This window comes from Sapajus apella, unplaced genomic scaffold, assembly GCF_009761245.1.
Source record: "Sapajus apella isolate SASKATOON/1434 unplaced genomic scaffold, GSC_monkey_1.0 scaffold77, whole genome shotgun sequence".
Taxonomy (NCBI): domain Eukaryota; kingdom Metazoa; phylum Chordata; class Mammalia; order Primates; family Cebidae; genus Sapajus; species Sapajus apella.
The window spans coordinates 5,717,864-5,737,232 of record NW_022437017.1 but is presented as its reverse complement, the minus strand read 5'-3'; the positions used below and the strand labels follow the sequence as shown (position 1 = coordinate 5,737,232).

Here is a 19,369-nt window from a genome sequence, read left to right as displayed (position 1 = left end):
AGCTCGTCCATTTCTCCCGAGTCTGGGCCCTACACTACCACACCACTCACCTCATGACCAAGCTGACCTAGTGGCTGCTGCAACTGCCAAAGACCCCCTGGTCAGAGGAGAGGTCACAGTGGATTTAAGAAAAAAAAACTTCTGCTAAAAACTTATTTGTAACCGAAATCTGTTTTAACAAAATGATCTACTCTGCTGAAAACCTTTCCAACATCTGGCTCACTTAGGACAAGAGGTCCAATCCTTCTGGTTGCCCAGACTCGGTGAGGTGAACCCAGCTGCTCTGCACCAAGACCTGTGGCTTCTCCCCAACCCTGTGTGCTGCCCTCTCTCTTCTGCCTCAGAGCTGCCGCCCAGCCCTTCTGCTATAAATTACTTGTTCCCTCTTCACCCGGCTGACTCCCAACGGCTAACTCCCAACCTACCATCAGCTCAGTTAGGACACAGCTTCCCCGAGGAAGACCTCCAGGCACTCTTGAAACCCAACCCCCTGAGCTTCTCCCTTGTCGCACTTCTTTTCCCCTTCTGGTGATGTACTTGGTTTTATACCACTGCCCCCGCCAGACTGCCAGCCCTCAGACTGTTTCTGGTTTGCTAACCTCTTCACCCCTGCATCCAGCACAGTATTTAGTCATTTCTACATACGTACACACTGCTCTTTCACTACGGAAAATCAACCACTCATTTAAAATTTCCAGTGATGCGGAATCAGATGGTAACTTACCGGAGTTACTTTGAAGTCCAACGATGAAGTTTCCAAAGTGTTCTCGAATCGTTCTCCATCCACCTGAAAAACAAAATGGAAGATTACTTTGTGGAGCCTGGAGCTGTGAAAACCAAGGCCAATATCTCACTACTTTCTAGGCAACTTGTGTGTCTACTTTCTTCATGGCGCCTGTTGCCATCTCCAAGACTACTTATGGGTCAGCACCTCCCTCTCCACCGGAACATACACTCCAGGACTCTGCTCCGCCAGCATCTCTGGAGTGGCTTGCAGGGGGTATGCCCTGTGTGTATCGGGTGAATGGATGAATCCATTTCCCAGGCAGTGTCTAAGTACTGGTGATTAACACATACTCCCTAACTACAGGATTTCCAAAGCAGAACTCAAAGTGACACACTCGGCACTCCTCCAATTTCACCTGGTAGCAATACTCTTAAGGTAACACTAACTGGGCACTTTCTCCTAGCCTACACTTTATTAAAAACAAACATCTAACTTGGTCATTTGCTCTCTTTACTGTATGCCAAACAAAAGAAAAGTTATCTCCAAGTTTACTAAATTTGAAGCCCTTTTTAAGTGAAACACAAAAAGACCACTCCCAAATATTTTATTCTTTTTTCCTTTTCTAGATTTGAACCCATGACCTAGATGCCTCCTTACCCAGGAAGCACACGTTCTGAAAACGGTTAGCACGCAGCAGTGTCAGGCTGAGAAAGGAGACAAACCGGTTGCTCTGTGCTATACTAGGGCAAACGACGGTAAATTTGGAGGTGACTTTTGACCCTAAGGTTTAAGGTTCAGTCCTACGGGGGCATTTCCACCCCCAACCTGAAAGCTGCAATGCCTTAAGGAAATAAAACAACCCACTGGGCACCTGACATCAGTCAGATTAAAAAGACAAACAGATCAAAGACAGTGGCTGCTTGTGGTATTTGAACAGCCCCACCAGAGAGCTCTACACCAAAACACCAGAAGTGAGAAGCTGGGAAAGCCCTAACAAAGCAAGATCCTCCTTTGCATACAAGGATGCTCACAGTCGGTCCCTTTGGGGAGCAGGGTTGGCACCTGTCTGCACTGTACTTTACATCTTTTAATGTAACTGCCTAACCTTGCTTAAAACAACATTAACAGACCAGGCGTGGTGGCTCTGCCTGGAATTCCAGTACTTTGGGAGGCCAAGGTGGATGGATTACTTGAGGTCAGGAGTTTGGGACCAGCCTGGCCAACATGATGAAACCCCATCTCTACCAAAAATAAAAAAAGTTAGCTGGGTGGCCTGGCGCGGTGGCTCACGTCTGTAATCCCAGCACTTTGGGAGGCTGAGGCGGGTGGATCACAAGGTCAGGAGATCAAGATCATCCTGGCCCAACGTCGTGAAACCCCGACTCCACTAAAAATACAAAAACATTAGCTGGGTGCAGTGACACACACCTGTAGTTCCAGCTACTCAGGAGGCTGACACAGGAAAATCGCTTGAACCCAAGAGGTAGAGGATGCAGTGAGCCGAGATCACGCCACTGCACTCCAGCCTAGCAACAGAGCGAGATTCCGTCTCAAAAAAAAAAAAAAAAAAAAAATAGCCAGGTGTGGTTGCACACACCTGTAATTCTGGCTACTCAGGAGGCTGAGGCAGGAGAATTGCTTGAACCTAGGAGGTGGAGGTTGCATGTAGTGAGCCGAGATCTTGCCACTGCACTCCAGCCTACGCAACAGAGCAAGACTCTGTCTCAAGAAAAACACACACACACACACACACACACACACACACACACACACCCCACAACACAACATTAACAGGAATATCTACATGATCAGATTGGAAACCATTTCTGAGCCAGGGAGTGGTGGACCACACCTATAATCGCAGCACTTTGGGAAGCTGAGGCAAGAGGATTGGGGTTCAAGATCAACCTGGGTAACCTAGTGAGATCCTATCTCTAAAAAAAAAAATTTTTTTTTTAATTAGCTGGGGATGGTGGTTTGCTGTGTAGTCTCAGGCATGCAGGAGTGCTTGAACCTGGGAGGCTGAGGCTGCAATGAGTTACGATCACACCACTGCACTCCAGCCTGCACAGCCTGTTGTCTCTGAATAAATAAACCACTTTTGTTTCTTAAAACTATTTCTTAAAAGGAAAAAACTGGCTGGGCACTCTGGCCTGTGCCAATACTCCCAGCTACTCAGGAGGCTAAATCAGGAGGATCTCTGGAGCCCAAGAGTTGAAGGCCACCCTGGGTAAGAGTGAGCGCCCATCTCAAAAAAAAAAAAAATCTTTTAAGTGTGTCAGAGCTTTCTATTTTATAACTTATCACATGCTTTGAAAGTCTCTCTCAGACAATTATAAAAACATTCCCTCGTACTACAGAAAAGCTGTTAATCCCTGACCTATGCAGCATTTAAATGGACACAGTTCAACACCAGGGTTTAGACACCGAACTATGTGTTCATGGTGATTTAGCTGTGTTCTCCCTCACATGAGCAGCACGCAAGCGCCAGGGTGCCTCGGGGCTACAGGCACATCCCGCCGTGTCTCCAAGTTACCTACAGCATGCTCTGGGAGCTGAGCCGGGACTTGTCTCAGCTGTGCAGCCACGTATTCTTTACTATCACAAAAGGAATCGAGCATGCCGTCCGCGCCATCCTCCCCAAAATCTGGAGCACCGCTATTCTCCACTTCAGTCTCGTCTAGCACACTAATGTCCATCATGCCCATATTCTGCAGGTTCTCCAGACTTGCTTCCATGTCCTCCTGTAAAGAGGAAGAAGAGGCATCAACGACCACCTGGACCAGGACGCAGAGCTGCTGCTTGTCACCTCCACCCTGGCATCACTTACCTGCCCGTCTCTGGAATCGTCCTCCAGGCCGTTATCTTCTGTGCCTTCCTCCTCCATCTTCAGTCCTAATTACAGAATAACTGTTCAGTCAGATAGCACACAAGTTCTACCTCACAGTTTATGCAGAATAGATTTCAATCTTAGAATAGAACACATTACAAGAGAAACTAAAAGTCTCCCCTCTCCTGTCATGCATAATTTTGTCTCAATTGGTGTTCTAAGTAAGCCATCAACAGGGACATGAAAATCTAGGATTCCTGCTAGATTATCAGAGTAATCTGATTTTCCATAAAATTCTGAAAGTTTCCAAATATTTCAAAAACACTCCAAACCTAAGAAAAAGATCACACAAAAAATGAGCAAAGGATAAAAACAGGCATTTTCAACAAACCAACCAAAAAAATGCAATACCCATCTAGTAACCAAAGAATGCAACATAAAATAACATACTGAGTGACTGATTTGCTGGCTCTCCCTATATTCCACCCATTTCAAATAGGCCTTTGTCATTCTTCAACTCAAGAACTTTTTTCCCCCCCAAGCCAAAAAGGCAAAGGCTGCCATAAAGTCAAGAATCATCCTGGGTTTTGTGACCACAAAATAACTATTTGGCAGAATTCTGCTAGGTATTGCAAAAGGAAGCTGGAGGGAATCAAGAGTAGAAACCTTGAGAATAAACTTGAGTCTCCGTAGGTATCAAAAGCCTTAAAAATGTGCATACCCTTTGTTCCAGGAATCTGAGTCTTAGAATGTCTGACAAGGAGTCTGAAACACAGATATCTGTCCTATTATACCTGCTAAACACCCAAAAGGGAAACAAATTATGGCACATTTTCACTCAGATGTGGTTCACAATCAGGAAGAAGGGTTGGCAATGTCTGGAGGCATTCTTGGCTGTCAAGACTTGGAGGAATGTCATTAGCATCAGCAGCTGGTGACGCTGGTCACGACCCTACAATGCACAGGATACTCCTCTCCAACCACAGAGAATTATTTGCCCAAATTGTCAAGAGTGCCAACACTGAGAAACCTGTGGGACACCATCCGATGTCTCATGATATTTTTTAAATTTATGCTTTTAAAGAATATTTAATGAAACAGAAAAAATGCCCAGTGTGGGCACGGTGGTTCATGCCTGTAATCCCAGCATTTGGGGAGGCTAAGGCAGGTGGATTGCTTGAACCCAGGAGTTAAGAGGCCAGCTCAGGCAACACAGTGAGACCTCATCTCCACAAAAAAATAAAAAATTAGCCAGGCATGGTGTTATGCATCTGTAGTCCCAACTACTGGTGTGGATGAGGGAGGATGCTCTGAGCCTGGAAGCTTAAGGCTGCAGTGATCATGCCGCTGCACTCCAGCCTGGGCAACAGAGTCAGACCGTATCTCTCTCACACACACACCCACAAAGAAAACTCAAACATTAAAAAAAGGTATAATGTTCTTTTTTATTTTTAATTTAGTCTCCATAGAGACTGTCAAAAATTGCCAATGCCGACTATATTTCAAGTCATCTTGATGGGTAATGGGAAAAGTTTTCAATTAGCAATGATCACGCCTTGGATAAACTTCACTGGCTATAATACTGCCACTGCGCAAAGCTGAAACATGTACTTTTCTTAAAAGCTAGCGTCTATCTGTATACATGCAAGTGTCAGGATACGTTTATAAAATCCAGGTGGCTATGGCCAAGATAATCATCAACAGTAGCTAAGATGCTCAGGGGTAAGATTAGAGAGAATTTTATTTTCACATGCACACTTTTTACATTTTCCAAATGATCTCAAAGTATTACTTCCATAAACTTTTAAAAAGAAAACTGAACATGAAAAACCTGCAGAGTCTACACCTCAAGTCTCGCTCACCACTGTTATCAATAATCCCTCAAGAAATGCAGTTTAATTACATGTCATACACCGTTAGCTTTTTCGAGTCTATCATTTAAGACGCCTAACAACGCTAGCCGGTTTTATTATCTGCATTTGACACATGAGAATCTGGCTGCGCTCCAAAGCTGGCACTCTGAAACTCAGCTGTCCCACTTGCCATTATATCTAAATACAGCATATCCTTTTGAAACACGTTGTCTAAAAATGTTTGGTAATTGCACCCAATTTCTAGGCCCCTAAATAGTAGCCTGCAGTGCCCACATAGGACGGAAACAGGAGAAATGCTGACCAAAAAGCTAACGTGGCGCAGGCAGGCAACACCCCGATTCCCAGCACCTGGCCTGGTCCAACCAAAAGCTGCCACTGTCAGGGACACAGATGTAAGAAAATCCAACTTTGGCCGGGCATGGTGGCTCACGCCTGTAATCCAAGCACTTTGAAGGCCAAAACGGGCGGATCACCTGAGGTCGGGAGTTCAAGACCCGCCTGACCAACATGGTGACCCCTTCTTATTCTTAAAAAAAAAAAAAAGAAAAAGAAAATAATAGAAAATCCAACTTCAATCCCACATGGTATCTAAAACTTAAATTTTTTATCAAAGTTTTATTTTTTTAAAACCCACCTACAATGCTGCCCAGGACTCCTCATCCTGGTGAAGACTCTTAAACGCTGGTTTATAATGAGGATGCTTTCCCTCAACAAGTCTGGCTACTTCAGCTTTGGCATGGAAGCAGTTACCAGTGAGTTCCCAGAATTAGTCCAACCTCGGACTCCCTGAATGCTGCTGCATAGCGCTCAAAACAAACCCTGACTGGTTAATTCCTCCTGACCTAACAGTTGTATGTAATCACAGGACCTAACTGTAACCACAAAGTCACAAAGCTCTGGCACTTTATACATTAGCCACATGCCCCGACACCTCTAGAGAACATTACCAGCTTGTGGCGGAAGACTGGGCCCTGAGTGGGCTGAGCTCTGCCTGAAGACCTGTGCTCTCTCTGGGCTTGGCTACTTCTCTGAAGAAGGAATGGGAAGGGACCAGAAGCCCTTCTAACCCTCAGCAGAGCTGAGGCTACAAATGTTCTTTTTATAGCAATGAAAGAATTATCACGCAAGCTTTTCTGACAAAACACTAACTCCAAGTAGTTTTGAACTGACCTCAACTTTAATCTAGACATTCAGGCGGGTCTTCAAAACACTCAGCTAAAGTTTAGTTTTTCTAGTGATGCAAAGATCATTAAAAATGATCCCTGTTAGGCCAGATGCAGTGGCTCTCACCTATAGTCCCAGCACTTTGGGAGGCCAAGGTTGGAGGATCACTTGAGGCCAGGGATTCTACACCAGTCTGGCCAACATGGTGAAACCTCATTTCTACAAAAAATACAAAAAATTCGCCAGGTGTGGTGGTGGGTGCCTGTAATCCCAGCTACTCGGGAGGCAGAGGCTGCCATGAGTTAAATTGTGCCACTGCGCACTCCAGCCTGGGCAACAAGAGCAAAACTCCATGTCAAAAACAAAAAAAAGGAAATGATCCCTGCTAAATTCTTGCTAAAAGCCAAGGATATTTTGAGTAGTAAGTCTTGAACTTCACGGTTTTAAATGAATACCACATAAAAAATCATTTAAACTTGGCCGGGCACGATGGCTCACGCCTGTGATCCCAGTACCTTGGGAGGCTGAGGTGGGCAGATCACCTAAGGCTGGGAGTTTGAGACCAGCCTGACCAACATGGAGAAACCCCGTCTCCACTAAAAATACAAAATGAGCCGGGCGTGGTGGCACATGTCTGTAATCCCAGCTACTTGGGAGGCTGAGGCAGGAGAATCACTTGAACCCGGGAGGTGGAGGCTGTGGTGAGCCAAGATGGCACCATCGCACTCTAGCCTGAGTAACAAGAGCGAAACTCCACCTCAAAACAAAGGAACTTTATGTTAAGCAGTTTTCCCAACCATTAAAAAAAAGAAATAGATCATGCATAACTGAACCCCCAGTAGAAAGAAACTATGTTTCCTGCTGTGTACCAGTCTCTCACATTCTGAATCTGCTCAGTCAGGCTTTCTAGCTGAAATACAGTCAGTCACAAGAACAGTAAAAACACATCAATGTTTCAAAATTTAACTTAAGCTCTTCTGCAGCCTAACTACAAGATTTAAGCTTTCAAACCACATGCACTTTTTTTTTTTTTTTTTTTTGAAATGGAGTTTCACTCTTGTTGCCCAGGCTGGAGTGCAATGGTGTGATCTCAGCTCACCACAACCTCCGCCTCCCCGGTTCAAGCGATTCTCCTGCCTCAGCCTCCCAAGTAGCTGGGATTACAGTCATGCGCCACCCCAGCCAGCTAATTTTTGTATTTTTAGTAGAGATGGGGTTTCTCCATGTCAGTCAGACTGGTCTTGGACTCAAGACCTCAGGTGATCTGCCCGCCTCGGTCTCCCAAGGTGCTGGGATAACAGGCATGAGCCACAGCGCCTGGCCCATGCACACTTTTAAACAGTTAACGTGCTACAAAACACATTAGAAAGAAAAAGCTGTTAAAAATGCTACCATTTTTTTTTTCCCAATTTTTAAGCAGTGATCCTCCACTGCCTGAATTTAGTACTTTTTCAAGAAAACAGGCCCACTACACAGGAAACCTAAATTATATTATGCTTATTACCAATGAGAATACCAATTACGACAGTCAAAGCCTCAAAGTTTTATGGAATTCAGTCCTTCCAAAAATAACCAGTATTAGCCATAAACAGGAATGAAGTATCTATACATGTTACAACAGTGACGAACCTTACGCATTACATGCTAAGTGAGAGCTGATGCAAAAGGCCCTGCGTCATACAATTCCATCTACATGAAATGTTCACAACAGGCAAATCTATAGGGACAGAAGGTGGATTAGTAGTTGCCGGGACTGGAGGGAGAAAAGAAAGGGGACTAGCTTCTCATGAGGACAGTGCTTCCTTTTGGGTAAGGGTGAAAATCCAGAAGGAGACAGTGGTGGTGGACGCAGAGCCTTGTGTACACACTAAATTGTACACCTTAACCTGGTGATTTTAACAGTCTGTGAATTGAATCTTCACGTTCAAAAACCGTAACAGTAAAAAAAAAAGAAACAGGCTGAGTGCAAATACCCCAACGATGTATTCTGGATCCTAGAGAAGCTGAGTTCTATTCAGTCTCAGGTTGGTGTCCTTCTCCTTGGGTTAAGACCTATGTTTTGAACCAGAAAGGAAGCCCAGTGGTTCCTCAGACCAGTAGAAGCAGCGTTAAGAACTTGCCCTACTCTAGTTGACTTTTAATCCCAATGGCAGTTGAGATTTCTCATATTTTAATTGTACTTGGCACCTATACACCTCTTTCCTGCTGCCTGTGTCCTTGACACAGCTACCTGTTAGGTGGTGAAGAGCAAACAAAGCTAACTCTTAGAGGAGGGACACGGAAGACGTGGAACTTCTCCCAGCCTAGAGGGCAGGAAGAGCGCTACCCACCATTTCTCTAAATTCTCTACACACTCAGGCCCCAAGCAGTGTAAGTACAAGCGGATACCTTTAACATATCTCTTTGCTGATTTCTTGATGGTGGCTTCTAACTCGATGCCCATTTCATCAGGATCTTGCCCCTCTTCTTTGACCGCCTATTAGGGAGAGATGAGTTTTACAACAAGATTAAGAGCTGCAAGGCACACAGTGTTCCTTACAAGTAACAACTTCCCGTGCAACAAAGGCTTGCAGGGAGTTGCAGAGAGCAACTCTGGGTCAGCTGTCTGGGCCGCAAGCCCAAAAGGCGGAGGAGGAATCCCGGACGACTTGGGTCTCTCTGGGTCCAGAGCCCAAAAGACAAAGGAGAGGGAGACTGTGGCACGAGCTCCAGAACTGGGGTCAAGGACCAGTTCCCAAATGGCAACTCATCTGGCCACTGCCCAACTTTCGACTTTGAAGTTCTACGACGGGACAAATTAGAACAGAGAGGCTGCACTTGGCCCGGGCTCGGCGAAGGGCTGGCCACCCAGCCTGGGGAGACTCAACAGGTCCCTCAGCGCCTGCCACCTGCCCGGCCCGGGACGGGGCGGGGCACCCACGAGCTCCCTCCCCATGCTCAAGGAGTTTGTTCCAGTTGCGGGGACAGACCATCCCCACCCCATTAAGCATTTTGCATTCAGCCCCCTGCATTTAGCGAGGTGCCACCAAAACGCAGGAGGAGCTGGCCAGGAGGCGGGGCAGCGCCTTAGGGAGGGCGCTCAGGCAGACCCAAAATGACAAGGGGCCGGCCATGAGATCCGGGGGACCCGGGCGGACAGCTTCCCAAATGCCAAGGCTCTAGGACAGAAGCAAGTACCGCCCCTTTCCCGTAAAGGCTCAGGAGTCCGCCAGGCACCCATTCTCCAGAGGAGGAAACTGAGGCACAGAAAGAAAGGCACTTGTCCAAGGTCGCAGAGCCAAGCTCGAACGCGCGCCCCAGGAGGGGTCCCGAGGACACCTTGGTAGCCGAGAAGACCGGACGTTGAGCGCGCTTAAAAAGTGGAGGGAGATAGGAAGGGAGGCACAGAGAGGGGCGGTGATGGGCCAAGGTCATACAGCCGGCCCCCTGGGTGCCCGACAGCTCGGGCCGGGATCCGTCAAGATAGGGGGCGGGCCCGGGGCGCCCCCAGGTCCGGAAGCCGCGGTGACAGGCGCTGGCGGGGGCGTGCCTGGGCCTCCTGCGCCACCCCCGAGCCCCGCGCCGCCTCACCTTCTTGAGCCGCTCCATCAGGACGCTCTTGTTGCCGCCTGTGTCCAGGTTCCGCTTCTTCAGCTCCGCCCGCAGGTCGATCACCCGCAGTTCACTAAGCCGCCTCGTCCCAGTCTCCGAAACGCCCGGGCCGAGAGCAACCGGGCCAGGGCCCGAGTCGCCCGACCCCGGCAGAGTCTCCGCCATCGTCGCTTTCCGGTCTTTGCCAGCGACTCAATGGCACACCGCCGGCGGCTGTAGCGGCTCTGAGCACAAAATGGCGCCGCCTAAGAGGAAAACGCACTCGTTTCCTCCCGCCCCGCTTTGCGGCCGCGCACGCGCACGCGCACCGCCCCGCACCAGCGTTCTTAGCAGCAAGGACGCCCGAGCGTCGACCAACCGCGCCTTCCCCGGCACAACGCGCATGCGCCGAAACTGCAGCACGCATGCGTCCCGGCCGTTCCCGGAGAGAAGCTGGCGAGACGCAACGCGTCTGCGCACGTCCCTGCGATATTCGCGCTGCGCATGTGCAGATGCAACCGGGATAGTCGACCCCGCGCTTGGTGCGCCTGCGCAGAAGCGAGGCGCGCCGGGGCGACTGGAGCGGTTCCCTCGCAGGCGGCGCCATTTTGTGCTAGGAGCCTGATAAAACCGGCCCGGTTCTGTGGAAAGTGGGCGGTGGAGCCAGGGTCCCTGGAATGGCGGAGACTCTGTCAGGCCTAGGAGATTCTGGAGCGGCGGGCGCGGCGGCTCTGAGCTCCGCCTCGTCAGAGACCGGGACGCGGCGCCTCAGCGACCTGCGAGTGATCGATCTGCGGGCGGAGCTGAGGAAACGGAATGTGGACTCGAGCGGCAACAAGAGCGTTTTGATGGAGCGGCTGAAGAAGGTGGATTTGGGGCCCCGAGGGCGGGCACAGGGTGCGTCTGGGGTCCTCGCGGGCGCGACGGTGCCTCGCGGGCCCTGGCGCCCGCCCCCGACCCCGTTCGGGGCCTCCCTGCACCTGGCGAGCTCCTCCCAGGCCCCGGCGGGAGCAAGTCCTTGGCCAGCTGGGCCCGGGTTCAAATGCTAACGCCGCATTGGGGCCAGGAGAACCAGAAACAGGGCCCGCGTGCGGGAGAAGCCGAGACGGGTGACATCGTCCACTGAGAGGAGGGCGCTTCCCTCGTCTCGCCCCCGCCTCCATACCTGGAGGTGAGGCGGGGACCCTGAAACCCTCACTTTGTAGGCGAGGGGAAGGGACTCGGCCAAGGTCACACGGCCGAGGACGGGCGGCGTCGGGATTTGAACCCGGGCTGTGGGGTTCCTGAGCTGCGGCTTGGTTTCCCCGGGCAAGCTGCTTTCCGACCCACGGGGAGGCCGACCGGCCTGAATCGGGGGCGGATTTACAAGGGAAACACCCGTAGGACCTACTCAAAGGGAGAAGCCGAAAGGGCAAGCCCGTTTTCACCGTTTGCCGGTGCTGGCCCGGGGAAGTTAGATGCAGGAGGGAAAAGGCGTGGACGGTAGCGATCGCGGGTGGGCTTTAAAACCAGCGCGGAACGTCCCGGCGGCGGCGCCTGGGCTCCCCCAGGTCAGCCTCTCTGCGCTCGGGACTCTGGGCTCTCGGGGGCCTGATCGTGGGCAAAGAAGACCTCGAACCCCTACTGAGTGCCCTTTTTTTTTTTTTTTTTTTTTTTTTTCCCTCCCCTCTTGTAAGAAGAAAAACGACAGGGCTTTGGCTTGGGGATCGAATAGGGTTGCGTGGAGCAGGCTTGGCGTGCTGCCTGGCGCCCGTAAACGCTCGGTGTGTGGTTGTCACCACGATTCGCGTCTCCTCTCTGTGCCACCACGAGCCGTCACCTGCAGATTGGGGGCTCTAAGTGCTACCCCTTGGGGGATTCAGAGGGATGCCTTGGGAAGCAGAGGCAAGCAAAGGTTGGCCACCTTCTGCTTCTCCTGCGCTTTCGTTCTCCCTGTCGGTTTCTTTCCCTGCTTTTCTTCCACCTGGCTACTCTGGGACCTCTCCCCTATCGCTGCTCCGCCTGGCCGCCCACCCCCAACAGCCTCTGCCGGCAGGGAGGCTGGTGACACATTCCGCCATCCTGGCTCCGGAAGTACGGAGATCACAGGGCTGCTTTATTAATTGGTGATGAGAAGAAGTAGGGATTATTAAATGTTTTTTTTTTTTTCCTAATGAGAAATCCTGGGCTCAGGAGTGGATAGTTGTCTTGCCCAGAGTCACGTGGGCTTTTTAAAATTTGCTCAAGCCTGTGTGTTTCTCTTCACTGTGGATTCTCTGTTTACTCAGACAAGGCAGGAAGTTCATCGATCCACATAGTTACCCAGAGAAAATGCAGAGCGGAGATTGGCGGTTGGGCAGGTGTGGTGCCCCACCCCCAGAGCCTTAAGTAAGCTAAATGGAGAGGATTTATTCTTTTTTTCTCCCAGTCTGGTCCATGGGCCTGCAAAGCTGCTTGGATGGCACTGAACCCTTCTGTGAAGCTGGTGACTGAGACTTCCATCACTCACTATTATCTCTGAGACCACAGATTTGTTCCTCTTTCCTTCTCCTTCTTTTCATTGTCTTCGAGATGTCCCAAAACACAATACAGCCAGCCCATGTCCCTGCCTGCCACTCACCCATGCCAGTCTGGAGTTTGTGATCTCCATCTCTTCCCGCCCTGTCATCCTGTTGGTGGCCCTTTCTTGGTTTGCTTCTCCAGGAAGGGCAAAAGAGCACAAGGTGGAAATGGGACCCCTCCTGCCTAGGGCATTGCTTCTTTTCTCCTGGTGACGTTTCACAGTTGTCTGTCCAGGGAAAAGGGGAAGGGACTTTGTGATTGTACTTTTCTTTGATCCCGGGAAAGAACTTCAGTCCCTTTTCTGGCTTCTGAGAGGAGAGATTTTTGTTGCTGCGGGTAAAGATGAGTTGTGGAATCCCCAGGCCCGATCTCAATGAGACTTACCCAGCTGGGAAACGTTGAGGCTTCCAAACCTTTGCAGATAAAACACAGTACATGAAATGACGTAAACAAAACCTGTGCTCGTGGGATAGGAGAGTAAAGACTGAAAAAGTTATCAGTAAAACTTAACTGGAAGCCCAGATTCTAGGGATGCCATCGTGATTGACATATTGGGAACTGATGGCTTAGCTGGTGCCAGGCACTGTGATGAGTGTGGGCGCAGTTGAAATGAATGACAGAGTCTTGGGATGGGAGGCTGGGCGTGCCTAGAAATTCTTATAATTCAGTATCCGATGAGGCATGATCACATGGTGGTTGAGAATGAGGTCTTTGAAGTCAGTTGTGAATGTACATGATGGGGATCGGATGAGGTGATGTGTGTCGTGATGGGTGTCATGTGTAACACCCAGTAGGAACCCAGCCAGTGAGCGTTAATATTCCATCCACACGGTACTGAGTACAGGCACGGCGTGGAGAGAGTCCCTGGAGGGTTAAGAATATTTTGTGGGTAAAGTCAGAAGAAATTGAAGAGTGTGCCTTTCCATTTTTAAGTTCTTCTGGGCTTAGGAAGAAGATGAACCAGATAAGCCTACTGTTTGTTGAGTGCTTCCATTTCATGGCTAATAGAGTCCTCACAAACACTGAGTACCTAAGTAAACTCGCCTGGGCCCACCCAGCTAAGAACTGGTGGTGTCAGTCAGCCTCTACTGTAGAGCAAGAGAACAGATGAGTGGATGGGCCACAGGCCCTGGGTGATGAGGGCGGCAGCAGCTTTTTGATCTTAAAAATACAGTTTCCTTGTCACTTGAAGGCCCTCTGAAAGCAGTTTGCATGCTGGCTTTTTGGATCAACTTTATTTTTCTCTTCTTTTTAGGCAATTGAAGATGAAGGTGGTAATCCTGACGAAATTGAAATTACCTCTGAAGGAAACAAGAAAACACCGAAGAGGTCCAGCAAAGGTATGGAAGATTTCACCAGCAAGTTTAAGTTAAAAGCTTTCTTCAAAACGAATTCATTGCTAATGTGCCTTGTGTACTTGTCTGTGTGTTGGACTTGTGAACCACTCTGAATCGGGAGCCTTCAAAAAAGCTTTGCATTTTCTTCCAAGATCTCTACTGTGTTTTGTTACCTTCGTGTCTGGGAATTCCAACAGAGGATGGAAGGAGTATTTTCTCCCTTGTTTTCCTCTGTAGATTGTCAGAGGTCCTTAAATAAGGAGTCTTTAGGGAGCCAGTCACAATGGCAAGTGCCTGTAATCCCAGCAGCTCAGGGGCTCCCGTGGTGGGAGGATCACATGAGCCTAGGAGTTCCAAGACCAGCCTGGACAACATAGCAAAACCCATCTCTACAAAAAAAGTTTTAAAGGCCAGGTGGGTCATGCATCTGTGCTGCTTGAGATGCTGAGCTGGGAGGATTACCTGACCCCAGGAGGTCGAGATCAACTTGGACAACATACGGAGACCCCTATCTCTACCAAAAAAGAAATTAGTCAGGCATTGTAGTATGTACCTATGGTCCCAGCTACTTTGGAGTTTCAGAAGGGAGGACCACTTTAACCCAAGAGCTCAAGCCTGCAATGACCTATGAATGTGCCACTGCACTCCAGCCTGGGTGACACAGCAAGACCCAGTCTCTTTAAAAAAAAAAAAAAAAATGGCCGGGCGCGGTGGTTCACGCCTGTATATCCCAGCACTTTGGGAAGCTGAGGTGGGAAATCAACTGGGTGTGGTGATGTGCGCCTGTAGTCCCAGCTACTTGGGATGCTCAGGCAGGAGAATCGCTTGAACCCAGGAGGCGGAGGTTGCAGTGAGCCAAGATCATGCCACTGTACTCTAGCCTGGGCTACAGAGCAGGACTGTCTCAAAAAAAAAAAAGCGCTGGGCACAGTGGTTCACACCTGTAATCCCAACACTTTGGGATGCCAAAGCAGGAGAATAGTTTTAATCTAGGAGTTTGAGACCAGCCTGGGCAACACACCAAGACCCTGTCTCTATCTGCTGCCAAGAAAAAAAAATAGGCATCGAGGCACACATGTTTTCCCAGCAACTTGGGAGGCTGAGGCGGGAGGATCATTTGAACTCAGGAGTTCAAGGTTGCACTGAGCTATCATGGTGCCACTGAACTCCAACCTGGAGTCCAAAAAGTATTTAGGACTGCTTGAGCCTCCTATTGCTCAGGCTTGTTGAAAATAACATCCCTTTTAAATACCACCTGGCCAAAACAGAATTGTCGCTTTAACGTTTCTTTTAAAAACTGCTTGCCGGGCGCGGTGGCTCAAGCCTGTAATCCCAGCACTTTGGGAGGCCGAGGCGAGTGGATCACGAGGTCAAGAGATCGAGACCATCCTGGTCAACACTGTGAAACCCCGTCTCTACTAAAAATACAAAAAAATTAGCTGGGCATGGTGGTGCGTGCCTGTAATCCCAGCTACTCAGGAGGCTGAGGCAGGAGAATTGCCTGAACCCAGGAGGCGGAGGTTGCGGTGAGCCGAGATCGCACCATTGCACTCCAGCCTGGGTAACAAGAGCGAAACTCCGTCTCAAAAAAAAAAAAAAAAAAACTGCTTATACAGGCCGGGCTCAGTGGCTCACTCCTTTGGTCCCAGCCCTTTGGGGGGGCGGAGGTGGGCGGATCACCAGCTCAGTAGATCGAGAGCATCCTAGCCAACATGGTGAAACCCCGTCTCTACTAAAAATACAAAAATTAGCTGGGCGTGGTGGCACACACCTGTAATCCCAGCTACTCAGGAGGCTGAGGCAGGAGAATCACTTGAACCTGGGAGGCAGAGGTTGCAGTGAGCTGAGATCATGCCAGTGCATTCCAGTCTGGGCAACAGAGTGAGACTGTTTCGGAAAAAACTGCTTATACAGTAAAAGTCACATTCCACATGATATGTATGACTCCCCCGCCATCTTACCGAAATCTCCCTTGCCCCTCCTCCACACCCTGTGCTTTAGTCAGGCCCTGAACACGTGGTTTACTCTGTTGCCTCTGTGACTTCGCTCTGCCCACCCTTCCCCATCTGTCTGCCTTAGAGACCCAGTTCCTCAAAAGACAACTGATCCGTCCCACCAATAGCAACTAATCTCTTTGGGTCCTCTGTCCTCCCATGGCGTAGTCCCTTATACCTTGGTTTAATATGTATTTTGTCATGCCTTTCTGTCAAGACCAGATTGTTGAGAACTGGAGTTGTGTCTTGCTTATTTTTCCTTCCCCCTCAATGGTTTAACTTGGTAACACTCAACTATTGGCTTAAGAAAGAATCACCCAAGGCCGGGCGCAGTGGCTCACGCTGTAATCTCAGCACTTTGGGAGGCTGAGGCCAGCGGATCACCTGAGGTCAGAATTTCGAGACCAGCCTGGCCAACATGGTGAAACCCCGTCTCTACTAAAAATACAAAAATTAGCTGGGCATGGTGGAGGGCGCCTGTGATCTCACCTACTTGGGAGGCTGAGTCAGGAGAAGTGCTTGAACCCAGGAGGCGGAGGTTGCAGTGAGCTGAGATTGCGCCATTGCAACAGCAAGACCCCATCCCCCGCAAAAAAAAGAAGCATCCAGAGCTGAGCTTGTGGACCGAATGTTCTCTTGGTTCCTGTAGTTTTCCCTATTGAAATGCTTGGGACCAGAAGGGTTTCAGTTTTTGGATTTGCAGTATTTGCAGACACATAATGAGATATCTTGGGATTGGGACCCAAATCTAAACACTAAATTTGTTTCTTATATACCTGAAGATAATTTTATATCATATTTTTGACAATTTTGTGCGTGAAACAAAGCTTTCACTAATGTTTTGACTGCAACCCACCACGTCGGATGTGGAATTTTCTACTTGTGGCAGTATGTCGGTGCTCAGAAGATTTCAGGGTTTTAGATAGGGATGCACAACCTGTAATTGAAGGCCCTGTTCTCAGAGCCCAAAACGAAATGAGATAATACTTGATGGTGAAGTATTGGGTTTCAATGTCTGAGAGGCGGGCCCCAGTGACAGCTGCAGTGCTTTGGGTAAGCACTGGGAGAACAGCAGAATGAAGTCACTTCATGATGCATTGTGTGCTTTTGCCTTTGCCCAAGTAAACTCCCAAGGCGAAGAGCCCCAGAAATCAATGGAGAAAGAAATTATAGTGGAAAAAAATGGAGCCTGTGGATCACCTTTCTTTTTTTTCTTTTCCTTCTGACAAAAACAAGTACTTGCACTACAGGCTTTTGTTTTTGTTTTGTTTTTGAGATGGGGTCTCTGAAAAAATATTTCATTGTATTTGTCTGCATTTTTCTGCAGGTGAGGTTCTTGTTTGCATTTCTTTTGATAATTGGACATTTGTGTTGTCTGAATGGCCTTTTTATGCCCTTTGCCAATTTCCGTGCTGGGTTGTTTGTCTTATTGAGTTATGAGGACTCCATATAAAATGTTCCTATTGTTTTAATCTGTCACTTGATTGAACTTGCGGTATTTTGATCACTAGGTTTCTGGATTTTATATTGTGCTTTAAAAGTACTTCTTTGCTTTTAAATTATAAAAAATATGGCTCTTGTTGCATATAGAGAGTCTCATTTATGGTTTTATTTTTACATTTTACAATTGGAGGTTTAATTCATTTATAATATATTTTGCAGTTGATGTGAGGTAGGTAGGGATCAAAATACAAAACATTTAGGCTGGGCACAATGTTCACACCCATAATCCCAGCACTTAGGGAGGCCGAGGCGGGCGGATCACCTGAGGTTGGGAGTTCAAGACTAGCCTGGCCAACATGGTGAAATCCCATTTCTACCAAAAATACAAAAATTAGCTGGGCGTGGTGGTATGCGCCTGTAATCCCAGCTACTCAGGAGGCTGAGGCAGGAGAATCACTTGAGCCTGGGAGGTGGAGGTTACAGTGAGCCGAGATCCTGCCAGTGTACTGCAGCCTGGAGAACAGTGTAAGACTCTGTCTCAAAAAACAAAAAGAAACATTTATCATCGGAAAGGTTACTCCTGCCCCTCCCAGTGAGCCTCTCTGCCCCACTCCTGCAAAAATAAACCGTTCTAGAACTTCGTGTAAAATGGAGCCATGCGGCACTAGCACTTTTGTGTCTCATTTGTTGTTTTGTTTTGCTTCTTTTGATTAGTTTTATTCCAGAATTTTACGGTACATTTTGATACCTGATAGGGCAGGTCTATAAGTTTTCTTGAGTTGTTTTCAACTACTTTACCAGTAGGTTTAACCAAGTTTTTTTTTTTTTTTTTTTTTTTTTTTTTTTTTTTTTGTTGGAGACAGAGCCTCGCTCCATTGCCAGGCGCCAGGCTGGAATGCAGTGGCTCAATCTCGGCTCACTGCAACCCCCGTCTCCCGGGTTCAAGCTCCTGCCTGAGCCTCCCAAGTAGCTGGGACTACAGATGTATGCCACCATGCCCAGCTAATTTTTGTATTTTTAGTAGAGACGAGGTTTTACCATGTTGGCCAGGATGGTCTTGATCTCTTGACCTTGTGATCCGCCTGCCTCTGCCTCCCAAAGTGCGGGGATTACAGGTGTGAGCCACCACGCCCGATCTTTACCAAGATTTTAACTGAAAATAGAATGACCTCTGTAATGAATGAATTCAAAATGATTTGAAATTCTAAAAAACATATCTCAAGTAATCTCAGTACTCCTCCACAACTGTGTTTAGCAGACTCTTGCGAAATAATTACCAGGGCTGCTCAAAGTGGCTCTCGTCTGTAAGTCCAATAGTTCGGGACAACGAGGCAGAGGATCACTTGAGTCCAGGAGTTGGAGAGCAGCCTGGGTGACATAGTGAGACCCCCATTTCCCCAAAAAAATTAGAAAAATTTGGCGTGATGCCATGCACCTGTAGTCCCAGCTACTCAGGAGACTGAGGTGGGAGGATCACCCGAGTCCAGGAATTTGAGGTTGCAGTGAGCCCTGATTGGCCTGAGATTGCTCTCCAGCCTGGATGACAGGGCAAGACCCTGTCTTGAAAAAATAAAATAATTACCAGGAAAGTAAATTTATCTGTAGTGACGTTATCACAATGTACAAATTAATAGGATGTTTTGTGGTGTTTGGGAATGTTTCGTAACTGGACATGCAAAATTGGCCTGTTTGCTTGGTTAAGTATTACCCAATCCTGTACTGCTGGCTTGTTTTGTTTTGTTTTTGTTCAGTTTGGCAATTTCATACTTAAGAAAAGTTGCAAAAATAATGCAAGGAATTCCTGTATACCCTTTACCCCAAGCACCTAAATGTTGGCATCTGACTGCATTTGCCTTACCCTTTTCTCTGTATGTATATTTTTACTGCGC

At 48.4% G+C, this 19,369-nt stretch overlaps 2 protein-coding genes and 1 non-coding gene across 9 annotated transcripts in view; 1 reads left to right on the top strand and 2 right to left on the bottom strand.

The window, feature by feature from the left end:
- Positions 1–10,645, bottom strand: part of SAFB2 (scaffold attachment factor B2) — a 35,885-nt gene extending 25,240 nt beyond the window's left edge. For 2 of the 3 annotated variants that reach the window (XM_032252149.1, XM_032252151.1), the window contains exons 1-5: positions 10,166–10,645; positions 8,984–9,071; positions 3,558–3,622; positions 3,268–3,471; positions 725–787 (exon numbers count right to left, since the gene is read on the bottom strand). In XM_032252149.1, the coding sequence (XP_032108040.1) occupies positions 725–787; positions 3,268–3,471; positions 3,558–3,622; positions 8,984–9,071; positions 10,166–10,351 (606 nt within the window). In that variant the 5' untranslated portion in view covers positions 10,352–10,645. Of the gene's footprint in view, positions 1–724; positions 788–3,263; positions 3,472–3,557; positions 3,623–8,983; positions 9,072–10,165 lie in introns of all 3 variants that reach the window. The other variant, XM_032252150.1, reaches the window with a different exon arrangement.
- On the bottom strand, positions 5,018–5,157 carry LOC116532943. The gene has a single exon (XR_004261009.1). It is a non-coding gene; the product is annotated as a U4 spliceosomal RNA (small nuclear RNA).
- A 31-nt stretch (positions 10,646–10,676) lies between the features above and the next one.
- The window catches only part of SAFB (scaffold attachment factor B), a 40,612-nt gene continuing 31,919 nt past the window's right edge, over positions 10,677–19,369 (top strand). For 4 of the 5 annotated variants that reach the window (XM_032252155.1, XM_032252154.1, XM_032252153.1 and 1 more), the window contains exons 1-2: positions 10,677–11,031; positions 13,962–14,046. In XM_032252155.1, the coding sequence (XP_032108046.1) occupies positions 10,843–11,031; positions 13,962–14,046 (274 nt within the window). In that variant the 5' untranslated portion in view covers positions 10,677–10,842. Of the gene's footprint in view, positions 11,032–13,961; positions 14,047–19,369 lie in introns of those variants that run through there. The other variant, XM_032252156.1, reaches the window with a different exon arrangement.